Source organism: Pseudorca crassidens, chromosome 2 (genome assembly GCF_039906515.1).
Source record: "Pseudorca crassidens isolate mPseCra1 chromosome 2, mPseCra1.hap1, whole genome shotgun sequence".
In the NCBI taxonomy this organism is placed as follows: Eukaryota; Metazoa; Chordata; class Mammalia; order Artiodactyla; family Delphinidae; genus Pseudorca; species Pseudorca crassidens.
Window position 1 is genome coordinate 99,862,501 of NC_090297.1, and position 13,294 is coordinate 99,875,794.

At 45.9% G+C, this 13,294-nt stretch overlaps 2 protein-coding genes across 6 annotated transcripts in view; one reads left to right on the plus strand and one right to left on the minus strand.

Moving 5' to 3' along the window:
• AP4B1 (adaptor related protein complex 4 subunit beta 1) overlaps positions 1 to 4,846 on the minus strand; it is an 11,195-nt gene extending 6,349 nt beyond the window's left edge. The window contains exons 1-4 of one of the 5 annotated variants that reach the window (XM_067727322.1): positions 4,537 to 4,846; positions 3,358 to 3,547; positions 878 to 1,102; positions 113 to 243 (exon numbers count right to left, since the gene is read on the minus strand). In XM_067727322.1, the coding sequence (XP_067583423.1) occupies positions 113 to 243; positions 878 to 1,102; positions 3,358 to 3,470 (469 nt within the window). In that variant the 5' untranslated portion in view covers positions 3,471 to 3,547; positions 4,537 to 4,846. The other 4 variants (XM_067727324.1, XM_067727323.1, XM_067727321.1 and 1 more) reach the window with 4 other exon arrangements.
• Positions 4,075 to 11,709, plus strand: DCLRE1B (DNA cross-link repair 1B). The gene is made up of 4 exons (XM_067727327.1): positions 4,075 to 4,557; positions 5,178 to 5,343; positions 5,833 to 6,015; positions 8,369 to 11,709. Exons 1-4 carry the CDS (start codon positions 4,369 to 4,371, stop codon positions 9,448 to 9,450), a joined length of 1,620 nt encoding a protein of 539 aa, XP_067583428.1. The 5' UTR covers positions 4,075 to 4,368; the 3' UTR covers positions 9,451 to 11,709.
• Positions 11,710 to 13,294: the final 1,585 nt, after the last annotated feature.

The following is a 13,294-nucleotide window of genomic DNA, read 5'->3' on the forward strand; positions in this document are numbered from 1 at the left end:
GCAGAAGTAGGGTCACATTATTATTTTCTACCAAAGCTACATACTCTTCTACAAAGTCATATAATGGAAGTACAAATAAATACTGATCATGGTAGATTACACTGAAACTTACCCACTTCAGAGTCTCCATGAAGAGTATGCATCTTGGCACAGCCAAGGACTGCTACCCTCCTGACATATGAAGCCTTATCATGCAGACCGTTGAGAACTGGCTGTTGGATATATTCCTGCACACCAGGCAACCTAAGCAACACATCCTAGAGTCAGTCAGATCCTAAGGTACTAGTTTTGACATAATTTAGCCCCTATTCACTTAACAGAGGGTTTAGTAGATGTTTGAATACGCATTGGTCAGATTCTTCTCCAACAAAGTGGAGAAAGCTGCTGCCAAACTTAAAAAGCCTCACTTGACTTTTCACGTGGAATAATGCCACATAGGCAGGTTAAAAAACACACACGCACACGCGCGCGCACACACACACACACACACACACACATTTAGAAATCTTTAACTATTTCAGGGACTTCCCTGGTGGTCCAGCAGTTAATACTCCGTGCTCCTAATGCAGGGGGCCCAGGTTCGATCCCTGGTCAGGGAACTAGATCCCGTGTGCCGCAACTAAGACCCAGAGCAGCCAAATAAATGAATAAATAAATATTTAACTATTTCACTGAGAGTAAGGATAGAAAAATTCCTTAATGAAATCACATATATAGTTTTTTAAACCAAAGCAATGGCCGAAAACCTGAGTTCAGGTTACAACAGTGTCTTCCCCATTATTAAGGAGCTCAAATAAATTGTCGTCATTAAAAACCTGCCCCATGACCACATGAACTTATCAGCCACTGAGATACAGGAAGGGAGGAGAGTGCTCACCTGAGGCTACACATGCTCCGTAGTGCCAACCCTCGCACCATCGGGTTGGGGTCCGAACAGTCTTTGCACAGTGTATTGATGGCCAGGAGAGCCAGATCTGGTTTCAGGGGGGCATAGGTACACATGTAGAGATAAACCAACTTCTTCTGAACAATATCTATAGTGGCACTGGCCTTCACCATTTCCATGAAAACACCAGACATGTCCGAGCCCTGAGTCATGTGCCTGAAACCAACACACACAGCAGGAAAAAAGTAAAATACATAATCCCCAACCTACAACAGAAAGCCTTTTACTTATATGCCCTGGATATCCAACTAGATTGTGATCTCTTAGAGCAGAGCAACCAGGTCTACTTTGTCTATCATATCACACAATACTTCACAACGGGCCTGCAATAAACGTTCTTCTATTCATTCAACAAACTAGTACATTCCAGTCACATTCAGATTTTACATTCCAGGGATATGTTCTGGGGAATAATCTTGAAGAAGGCATGGTCTCAGATCTCAAGGAACTCAAAAGTCTACCAAGGAGGCAGACAAGAACACTGCTAATTACAGAATGATAGATTGGTATTATAACAGAAGTAACAGACAAGGTGCAGTGGGGATCAGGAGGTCTAACACTGCCAAAAAGTCATAAAATGTTTCCACAGAGGAAGAAATACTTGAGCGGAATCAGCAGGAGCTCCAGGCAGGTGTAGTAGATAGGTAACGATACACACTGTGATGCATGTGGACATGAGCAAGAATGGTACATTCTTTTCAGAGTATGCCGGTAGTTAACTGGGTGTTCCTTGGGTGCTATGATAAGAAATTTGGACTTTATTCTGTAGATCACTGTTTCTCAAACTGTGATCTCCTATAGCAATTAGAGGGGATGTCTGTTTAAAATGCAGATTCCTGGGTTCCATCCCACCCTACTGAAATCAGAATTACTGGATTGGATGAAAAATTTACATTTTCTAAAAAAGCACCCCAAGGGGGCTTCCCTGGTGGCACAGTGGTTGAGAGTCCGCCTGCTGATGCAGGGGACGCGGGTTTGTGCCCCGGTCCAGGAGGATCCTACATGCCGCGGAGCGGCTGGGCCCGTGAGCCATGGCCGCTGAGCCTGCACGTCCGGAGCCTGTGCTCCGCAACGGGAGAGGCCACAGCAGTGAGAGGCCCGCGTACCACAAAAACAAACAAACAAACAAACAAAGCACCCCAAGGGACTTTTGTGCATACTGAAGTTTGTGATCCACAGCTATACACAAGAGTTATATTGTCAAATTCATATGCTGGAAAATCAATCTGGCTGAAATGAGGGCCTAAGGTGACCTACTACTAAGCTACTGCAATTGCTTTAAAAAGGGAACCAGAACAGCAGTGCCAATCAAAAAAAAAGAAGATGGACCACAATATTCATTGCAGCTCTATTTACAATAGCCAGGACATGGAAGCAACCTAAGTGTCCATCCACAGATGAATGGATAAAGAAGATGTGGCACATATATACAATGGAATATTACTCAGCCATAAAAAGAAACGAAATTGAGTTATTTGTAGTGAGGTGGATGGACCTAGAGTCTGTCATACAGAGTGAAGTAAGTCAGAAAGAGAAAAACAAATACCGTATGCTAACACATATATATGGAATCTAAAAAAAAAAAAAAGGTTCTGAAGAACCTAGGGGTAGGACAGGAATAAAGATGCAGACATAGAGAATGGACTTGAGGACACGGGACGAAGTGAGAGAGTGGCATGGACATATATACACTACCAAATGTAAAATAGATAGCTAGTGGGAAGCAGCCGCATAGCACAGGGAGATCAGCTCAGTGCTTTGTGACCACCTAGAGGGGTGGGATAGGGAGGATGGGAGGGAGACGCAAGAGGGAAGAGATATGGGGATATATGTATAGCTGATCCACTTTGTTATAAAGCAGAAACTAACACACCATTGTAAAGCAATTATACTCCAATAAAGATGCTAAAAAAAGAAAAAGAGGATGGATACTTAGAACCATGAATCCATACCATCTGACTTGAACAGTGACAATCAGGTGTCACCAAGACTGACTCCCACATTTGCTCAGCTGGGTGGTGACGTTCATCAACACAAATACAAGTGGAAGAGCAGGTTTGGGGAGGGCGGAAGGATGTAGGTACTATTTTGCATGTCTTTGAAGAAATATCCAGGTGGAAATGCCAAGCAGGCAGTAGGATCTGTGGGTCTGACGATAAAAAAAAGGAGGTCTGTGCTAGACATAGATCTGGAAGTCAGCAGTACAAGTTCAAGACATGGATGAAACCACCCAGCTGAGTAAAAGAAGCAAAATATGTCCCACAAGGGAGACTTAGACGGCAGTCCAGAGAAGCAGGAAGACCAAATCATACAACTGCCATGGATGCGAGTTCACTTAATCTTTCTAAGCGGCCAGGGGTAGAGAGCCCTGATGGGGATGGCAATGGGGGAGTTAGAGCGTTAGGCGATACCTAATCACTCGCTGGATGACATTCCGATAGCGCAGCCTATCAGCCTGAATGTGAGGGTTACAAAGAGCCTTCTTCAGCTCCTTCACCTCGTCCTCGGAGCCCAGGTACGGCATCTTCTCGAATAGTCACAGGGCAGTTCCCAGAGATCCCTAGGTAACTCGTGGGCTCCTTCTAGCCCCGATGTGGGGACCTGGGTAAAGGAAACGTCAGTCAGTGAAGAGACTACAGGCGCGATCTGGCCCAGCCTTGGCTTCCCCCAGGGCCGCCATCCGGGCCCTACCACACTCGAACTTCAACCCTCTCGCTCCCTGGCGAGGCCCACCCTAGGCTCTGCGGATCCTTCCGGGGACCTGCAGGCTGGTTCGCTCCGCCCACAGAGCTCTCCCGCAACCTCTAGGCCCTCGGCCCGACTTCCAGCCCGGCAGCCAACAGTCCGTGTACCCCTCCCTCTCCAGTTCCAGCCTTTCTTGCGCCTCCACGCGGTTGCCGTCACCAAGAGGCCCAATCAACCTTTCTGCGGAAGTCCCGCCTCCTCCAGGGGGACCACGCAGAGCAGCTGCCAATCACCCTCTCCCAGTGAGCGCCGAGCGCAGCCTGGATCACGACCTTAGCGTGCCCTTCCCCCAACCTCTCACCTCCCGGCGCCGCCGCGCGGCTACCTCAGGCAGAGCGGTGGCGGGCAATCGGAAATCGGCTACTTCCGCCTGTCTCCGCCCAGCAGCGCGCGCTTTGAGACCAGGGCCTCGGGCCCTGGTCCCGCGCGCTTGGGGGAGTGGCGCTCCGTTGGGCGCCTTCTGTGGTTTGCGATTTCACCCCCAGACTCCCACAGCACGGTCACTTCCTTCTTTCTGCCCAGTCTAGTCACTCATTCCCCACTGAGCTGGCTTTCCTTACGGCCCCTGGCCCTGTTCTTGCCCCAGCATGACTTTTTTCAGGGCGCCGTTGTAGGAGCCTCCCGCAGGAGCTCTGTTCCCATGAAGATCCCACTGGTGACTCTCCAACCCCGCCACCATGAACGGGGTCTTGATCCCTCAAACGCCCATCGCTGTGGACTTTTGGAGCCTGCGCCGGGCTGCCTCCGCCCGGCTCTTCTTCTTGTCCCACATGCACTCGGACCACACCGTGGGTCTCTCTAGCACCTGGACCCGGCCCCTCTACTGCTCCCCAATCACCGCTTACCTCTTGCACCGTCACCGACAGGTATGGGCGGCTGGAGTCGGCCTCCGAGAGTTGGTCCCGGCAGCTGGGTGGGGACTTCCGATCTGTCACAGCCTTGGAGTCATAGAGTTGGGGCCAGGGAGACTGATTTTTACAAAAGCGAGAACCCAGAATGCATCTTTAGCCCAGAATAGGAGTGTGGTTTCTAACTGGCCGGCTTGGGATGTTTCAGTGGTAAATTGGGGAGGACTTTTAGTCCAGCCAAGGAAAATTGTTCCTACCTCTTCACATAAGCTAGGCCAGTGTTTCCCAAACTTGCCTCATCATAAGAATCCACCCAATGTGATGAGTAAAATACAGATTCTCCAGCGCTTCCCTTCTCCCCTATCTGATTCAGTAGACATAGCTAGCACAGGTCGTGGAAATCTGGTTGGAATTTTTTTTAACAGGTGCCCCCCAAAGGATTATTATGATTTGGAAAGTTTGAGAATCGCTGACTAGACTTGTTTTCTGCACTCTTAATTTAAACTTGTACGAAGGGTGAGGTAGAGGGTGGGAAGAGGAAGGGAGGATTGTTTGGGAATCCCCATCACAGCTTCTGATCCAGGGAGGTATCAGGGAGGGGAGGCTGTGTTCCCTGGGATGACCAACTGTTTCCTCAGGTATCTAAGCAGTGGATCCGAGCCCTGGAGGTTGGTGAGAGCCATGTCCTGCCTCTAGATGAAGTTGGGCGAGAGACCATGACTGTAACCCTCATCGATGCCAATCACTGCCCTGGCTCTGTCATGTTTCTGTTTGAAGGATACTTTGGAACCATTCTCTACACAGGTGGGCTTCCGGAGGGGTCCTTTCCACTTTCCCAGCCTAGACACTACTTTTTTGTGTGTGTGGGGGGGGGGCAAGCCCCGCGGTTTGCGGGATCTTAGTTCCCCAACCAGGGTGGAACCTGCCCCCTCAGCAGTGAAAGCGCGGGGTCCTAACCACTGGACCGCCAGGGAATTCTCAACACGACTTTTCTTGAGCATCTTTGACTTATAGTAGAAGTCTGGAGACCTCCTAGCTTCATGCCACATGAGCACAGTGACCCTTTCTCAACTGATTTCCCACTCTTTAAGGGTATGAACTTTGCAGAGAATCATGAAAAAACGGAAGCACAATAGAGACGTTTCCACAAAGAAGCTGTACTACATTCATCATTGCTAGACTCTAGGTTTTTCCAACAGGCCAGTAGGCAAATGCCCATTGTTGGAATTGGGAGAGGCTTGTCTTCTATACTTTTGTCTCTGACTGTCTGCCTCCCATATATTCTTCTTCCAGGGGATTTTCGGTATACACCGTCCATGCTGAAGGAGCCAGCCCTGAGACTGGGGAAACAGATCCATACCTTATACCTAGACAACACCAATTGCAACCCAGCTCTGGTTCTTCCTTCCCAAGAAGAAGCTGCCCGCCAGATTGTTGAGCTCATTCGAAAGCACCCACAACATAACATAAAGATTGGTGAGGGCTTTCCTTTCCTTTTTTTCTCACTCATGGAGCTAGTGAATCTAGGTTCTTTGGAGTGTCTCACATCTTTCAGGTCTTTGTGCAGATGTCCTTTTCTCCATGAAATCTACCCTGACCTTTTTATTTAAAGTTACAATCTGCCCACCATCTGCACTCCCACATTCCCAACTCCTGATCTCCTAAACCGATTCAACTTTTTCATAGCACTCATCAACTTCCCATATACTCCATATGTTTTAATATACTGTTGCTTATTGTTGATTGTCTATCTCCACTTTCTCTGACACACACACACACACACGCATTCCTTGAGGGTGTGGATGGAGGTGGGAAGAAGTCCTATGTGTTTGTGGAACAGAGAAGCAGCAGTATGACAGGTGCACAGTGGTTGAGGAGGCTGGAAAGCCTGGAGGGGCTGAAGTACCTGTAAGCCATTGTGAACTTGATCCTAAATGCAACCACTGCTCTTAGGACAAAGAGCTATTGAAGGGTTTTAAGTGGAGAGGGACACTATTGCCCTTATCACCTTACAGTGTATTCCATAATTTATGTATTTATTGTATTTAGTTTTTATTATCTGTCTCCCTGTGCCAGAATGTAAATTTCACAATAGACAGGCTCTTTGTTTCACTTATGGATATATCCCAGATGCCTAGGTTAATGTCTGATAGAGGCATCCGGTAAATATTTGTTAGCAAGTGAATGAAGTTTATCAGAATGTAGATATTCAGGTGAGTGTTGTTCTTGCAGTTAGATACATTGAAAACCCAGCTGTCTGCTTGTTCTAGTGACTCCACAACAGTACAAAACATTTTGGGCTTCTTGAAATTGCCTTTTGGGATAGTTGATGAAAATCCATTTTTATTTTTAAAAATGTAATAGTAATAGATTTAGTTCCAAATGATTTTTTTTGATTGTTTCCAAAATTGTAGTAAATCCACAAAAGGAAAAAAATTTGCCACCGTGATGAACATTTTAAAAGGATATGCCCCAACTCTGAAAGGAGTTTCAAAATAGGTTTAAACAAAGGCATTGAAAAAAAAAATTATGTACCTTCCAGAGTGACTACCAAGTTGATGGAGAGATTTTCCCTCTCAGGATTGCTTGACTACTCATGAAGAAATATCAGTGCTAACTATTCTTGGAGTTTTCAATGCAGAGTTTTCCCAGAGAAGCACAGCTGGCGAGTAGGGTACTGTAGTAGGGCTTGATTAATTTTGCAGATATACAATAATCCCCTACTGTGTGCCAAGTATTCTGATAGGCAGTGGGAATAGAAAAAAATGAATAAAATATGAGGGCTTACAGTCTAGTAGTAAAGGGCCTAGAAGAGGTAAAATAAAAGGGGGAAGGATAGGGAGAGAGAAAAGAAAATCAGCTACCTTTGTGCCCAAAGAGTGAGATTTTGAACCATGATGAGGAATAAGGTGGATATAAAGGAAATATAGATTTTTTAAAGGCGTTCACAGTCTGGTTGTAGACTTGAAATACACCTTCAGAAAAGGTCTGAGAACAACTACTTAAACAACATCTCCCATATCTGTTACCATAACCATTACCCAAATTCAGGTCTCCATTTCTTTCTCTATACGTACTGTTTAGGCCTTCTAACTGGTACTTCTGCTTTCAGTATATTCTCATGCAGGTCTTTGAATAATACTGCTGCCACTTTTTTTTCTAAAGCCCTGCTCTGATCCTATGAATCCTATAATTAGAATTAGCCATTTTCCTGCTTGCAACTCCTTAATGACACCTTCACTTACAGAATTAAAAACAAGCTCCCTAGCAGTACATACAAAGCCCCCTATTATATGGCCCTTGCTCACCTCTCTAGTGTCATTTCTTACCAGTTTCTTTGTACCTTAGTAACACTGAAACGACCTCTCTTAAAATGTTCTCTGCCATCCCCTTCCCTTGCCAGATTAACTTGCACCCATCATTTAGGATTTATCTAAGTTGTCATTTTCAGGAAGCTATCCCTAACTCTATCAACTGGTAGATGTTTTTCTGTGCCCTCATAATACTCTGTGCATGTCTGTAGCATGCATTGTTTCTGGGTCCCCAAATAGATTACACTCCTTGAGGACTGAGATTTTTGTTTGTTTTCACGGTGCCTAACACCTGATAGATGCTTTCCTTTGTTGAACTGAATGAATGAGTGGATTCTGTGCTAAACTTCTCCCTACCCCACCCTCCATATACCTCAGCTCAAATGCCACCTCCTTCCCGATAGACAGTCAGGGGGTAGTCCCATTAATTTTGTGTATTTCTATTAAACATTTGGTTGACTTATTAGCTTCATCCTCTTCCTTCTCTTACTTTCCCCAATCCCTTGAACATTATTCAGGACTCTATAGCCTGGGAAAAGAGTCACTGCTGGAGCAGCTGGCCCTGGAGTTTCGGACCTGGGTGGTATTGAGTCCTCGGCGCCTGGAGTTAGTGCAGCTGCTGGGCCTGGCAGATGTGTTCACAGTGGAGGAGAAGGCTGGCCGCATCCATGCCGTGGACCACATGGAGATCTGCCATTCGGCTATGCTGCGTTGGAACCAGACCCACCCTACCATTGCTATCCTCCCCACCAGCCGGAAAATCTACCGTTCCCACCCCGATATCCACATCATCCCTTACTCTGACCATTCCTCCTACCCTGAGCTCCGTGCCTTTGTCGAAGCACTGAGGCCTTGCCAGGTGGTGCCCATTGTCAGGCGACAACCCTGTAGGGACTACTTTCAGGACAGCCTGAGCCCCAGGCTCTCTGTGCCTCTGATTCCAGACTCTGTACAGCAATACATGAGTTCCTCCTCTAGAAATCCAAGTTTTCTCTGGCTATTGTTAGAAAGGAAGCTAAAGAGACTGAGAACCCAGGGTGTCGTGTTTGAATCCCTTGAGGAAAATGCTGATCACTCTCAAGCTGACAGGGACTTGAAGAAGACCAAGAATGAGAACCTTTCTGGGGAGCTTGAGAAGCGGCCCTCCCACCATCCTTTGAAGATCAAGAAGCAGCCGTTCCCGGACATCTGCAACAAAGAATGGGAGGGTACAGTCCCTTCCTCCGAGTCCCAGAAGATGGTGACTGTATTGACTGCCCCCTCGGGTTTTTCAGTGCACTTAGGGTCTACAGATAAAGAATTTTCCTCTCCGGAAACTGGGGAGGAAATCAGTGTAGGGCCCTACTTGGTACCCAGGGGAGAGAACGCGGGCTCAGCAGCCACCGGGAACCAGAGAGCCTGGATGGGCCAGGATTCTCCCCAGTCTCACAGCAGCAAGGCTGCCCCTCTTCTGGCTCCTGAGTACAGGGGCCTGGCACTCAAATACCTTCTGACTCCAGTGAACTTTCTCCAGGTAGGGTTCTCTTCCAGGGGCTTTGACCAGCAAGCGGAAAAATACCATCAACTCTTGCTCAAGTACAGACAGGAGAGTACAGAATGACAACCTTGTTTGATCCAACACTGCACTTTTTTTAAAAAAATTCATCAAGAGTTGTTTATTTGCAAAGTTAGCACTCTTTGTATTTCTACCACTAACAAATGGGCAGTGCCACATCAACACTGCACTTTTTTTTTTTTTTTTTTTTTTGTGGTACGCGGGCCTCTCACTGCTGTGGCCTCTCCCGCTGCGGAGCACAGGCTCCAGGCGCACAGGCTCAACGGCCATGGCTCACGGGCCCAGCCGTTCCGTGGCATGTGGGATCTTCCCAGACCGGGGCACGAACCCGTGTCCCCTGCATCGGCAGGCAGACTCTCAACCACTGTGCCACCAGGGAAGCCCAACACTGCACTTTTGAAGATAGTGGCTGATGGCTTATTTGGGGCCTTACTTTTCTGTGGTACATGCCCACCCTGTAACAAGACTTCTCAAAGCGTGTTCATTGGAATCCTAGTGTCTATGGAATCCTTAGTTCTATAATTGACTTGTGTTTAAGAAACACTTTACATTATAACCCCTTTACAGTATATGTGAGCACATTAAATGTTCTGGGAAGTCCTGCAGTAATTTAATCTGTTTAACTTTGTTTAACCCAGTATTTCTCCAAACTTTTTTTTTTTGGCTGTGTGGCATGCGGGATCTTAGTTCCCTGATCAGGGATCGAACCCGCGCCCCCTGCAGTGGAAGCAGAGTCCTAACCACTCTGCAGACTTTGTGAACATGCAGTCCTCTTGTGTGGCTGCAGAAAGAGATAGAGTCTGATCAAAAAGGACCAGTTTATTCCCATTGTTTTGTGTGTCATGTGTCATTCCCCATGTCCCCTTCTGTCTCTTCCTAGATAAAAGTCCCTAGGTAGTTCTGTTTTTTAATTTAGGAACTGTGGTGCAGGAGGATAAAGTGACCCAGGCAGCACGTTCCAATCCTGAAGGTCACTGATTTGCTGTGACCCCATCCAAGTCACTTCCTGTCTCTGCCTCTGGGAGGGAACAGGAAGTGATGAAGATCCTTGAAAAACTGGAGACAATTTCCACCTCTGCCTCCGTGAGAGTTTGCAGTTAGTGTCCCTGAGGACCTACCTGGAATACAGCCAGCTGGGGGACTGGGCACCCCTCACCAAGGCAGTATCTGGAACCCAGCCAAACATTAGGTTTAGGGTAAGATGGGCCTCCCAGCTGCCTAGAGGCCCTGACTATTTGGCTGAAATAAGGTTACAAAAGATCAAATGTGCTGCCAGATAGTCTTGATTGTTCACACAGCTGGGATATTTGCTGCCCCCCTCCACCCAGTGTCCCCCCCTTCCATCCTTGGGTTGAGTAGGGAGCTGGAGGACATAGCCTGTTTGTTTCAGTAACCAGGGCAGAGACGAAGGAGCCAGCTGGTGGAAGGGGTGAGGGTGTGCAGTTCTGCCCTGACCTTCTGCTCACAGCCTGACAAAATGCCAAACCAATAAGCAGGACAGCAGATACCACAGTCACAGGGGGCACAGGCATGTGGAGCTGGGCACATGGATAAAAACTGTTTCACAATGGAGCTTCAAGCCTTCACAACGAAGAAGCCTCTGATTCTTGTCCAGGGGGCTGGAAATTGTCTACTTCTGGAGGAAGATACAAAGAGTTTAGAAAGCAAAATAAGGCCTTTCTCTTGGGCAAGCTGTATACAGCTCTGTTTTGTCAGTGACCTTCACTGTAAGCCTCCCATGGGCCCACTAGGAGCCATAGCAGGTGAGGCATGTGGGGTAGCAGGGGACATGGGCACTGTCCTGGGCTTGAATCCAGGGTACCTGGGCAAATAGAGATATCAGGCTTCCATAGCAGAGCCTCCGTTTCTCATCTGTAAACCAGGAACTCTCCTGATTGCTTTGGAGGTTAGAGAATTGGTAAAATTCCTAGCTCAGTGCCTATCACATGATGGATATTTTAAATATTGGTTCTCTCAGCCTCTGGTTCTTTAAAAAAAAATTATTCTCTATATAAAATAAGAAACTTTGGAAGTCATACAAAATATAAAGAAAAAATCAGAATTCCTCCATGTAGATCAATTGTTTTCTTCTAGTCTTTTTCTGTGCATGTAAATATATTAAATATATAATTTTTTTTCCAAATTGGGGTAATACTGTATATAGTTTTATATCCTGCATTTTACTCTTAATATTTTAAGCATTTTCTCATATCATTAAATATTATTCAAAATGTTATTTTAATAGTTGTATAATACCCTATCATATGGGTATACCTTAATTAAAACTATTTCTGTTTTATTCAACATTTTGTGTGCTCTTTTTTTCACAATTACACATATTACAATGGACATTCTTATGCATATATCATGGCATTTGTGTTTATTTTCTTGGAGTAAATTACTGGAAGTGGGATAACAGTTTTAAGTTTTTAAAATTTATTTTATTGAAGTATAGTTGATTTCCAGTGTTGTGTTAATCTCTACTGTACAGCAGAGCGATTCCGTTATACATATATATACATTCTTTTCCATATTCTTTTCCATTAGGTTGAATATAGTTCCCTGTGCTATATAGTAGGACCTTGTTTATCCATTCTCTATATAGTAGTTTGTATCTGCTAATCCCAACAGTCTTAAGTTCTTGATGCAAATTGTGCCCAGTGCCCTCCAGAAAGGTTTCCTTACTATCCTTTCTGCAGAAGAGGATAGCATTAAAATACCTTGAAGACTCATTAAGTTCAAATTGTGTCATTAGAATGGTACGTAGAAAATCATCTTGTGTGCTACATTAATATTTACTAAGCTGTGTGGGCAAGGCTTAGCCTGACTTCATCTGGGAGCCTCTAGCTGTCTCACTTCTGTGCTACTCGAAGGTGGCTGGGAGAGATAAGGTAGTCTTCAGTACAAGGGCCCCCAGATGGGAGTTATCTTCTAGCAACAAGGAAACCTGTCAACTCTTGGCATGTGCTGTGTCACACGTATTCCTATAGAATACCTTCCATATAGAAGCGGGATCTATATGAATTCAGATGGGGGGGTGGGAGGTAGAAGCAAAGGGCTTTGAGGAATTTAGTTGTTGGTGGCATGTTTCTGTATTAATAATGGGAAGGGACTTCCCTGGTGGCGCAGTGGTTAAGAATCTGCCTGCCAATGCAGGGGACATGGGTTCGAGCCCTTGTCCGGGAAGATCCCACATGCTGCGGAGGATCCCACATGCCGCGGAGCAACTAAACCCGTGCGCCACAACTACTGAGCCTGCGCTCTAGAGCCCGTGAGCCATAACTACTGAGCCCGCATGCCACAACTACTGAAGCCCGCACTCCTAGAGCCCGTGCTCTGCAACGAGAAGCCACTGCAATGAGAAACCTGCACACCACGACGAAGAGTAGCCCCCACTCACCGCAACTAGAGAAAGTCCACGCATAGCAACGAAGACCCAACGCAGCCATAAATAAATAAATAAATAAAATTTTAAAAAAATAATGGGAAGATTTCATACTATTCTAAATTAAATTTGTCTGGTTTGTAATAGAGATTGGCAGTTGTCTTATTTGTTTCATTTCTCAACACTCCCTCATATAAACATGCTGCTTTGCTACATCTTTAAGAAGCCAATTTAATTTATTTTTAGAATTTAAGGATGACCCCATAGATCTATGAAGATCTTGCAATGAAGCTTGAAGTTACTGGGAGACAAGAAGTTCCCTAGAGATCAATTAGTTATTTGCTTCATGATCTGTGGGAAAACTTGTACTTTTCCACAAGGAGACTGAAAGTGATTTAAGTCCCTTTAGGGAAGAAAATCTGCCTGACTGGCCTTGGGGAACCATCTCTTACTCCTGATCCAGACTACCCTTTGTGGTAGGAAATAGAAGATAAGTGAATCCAC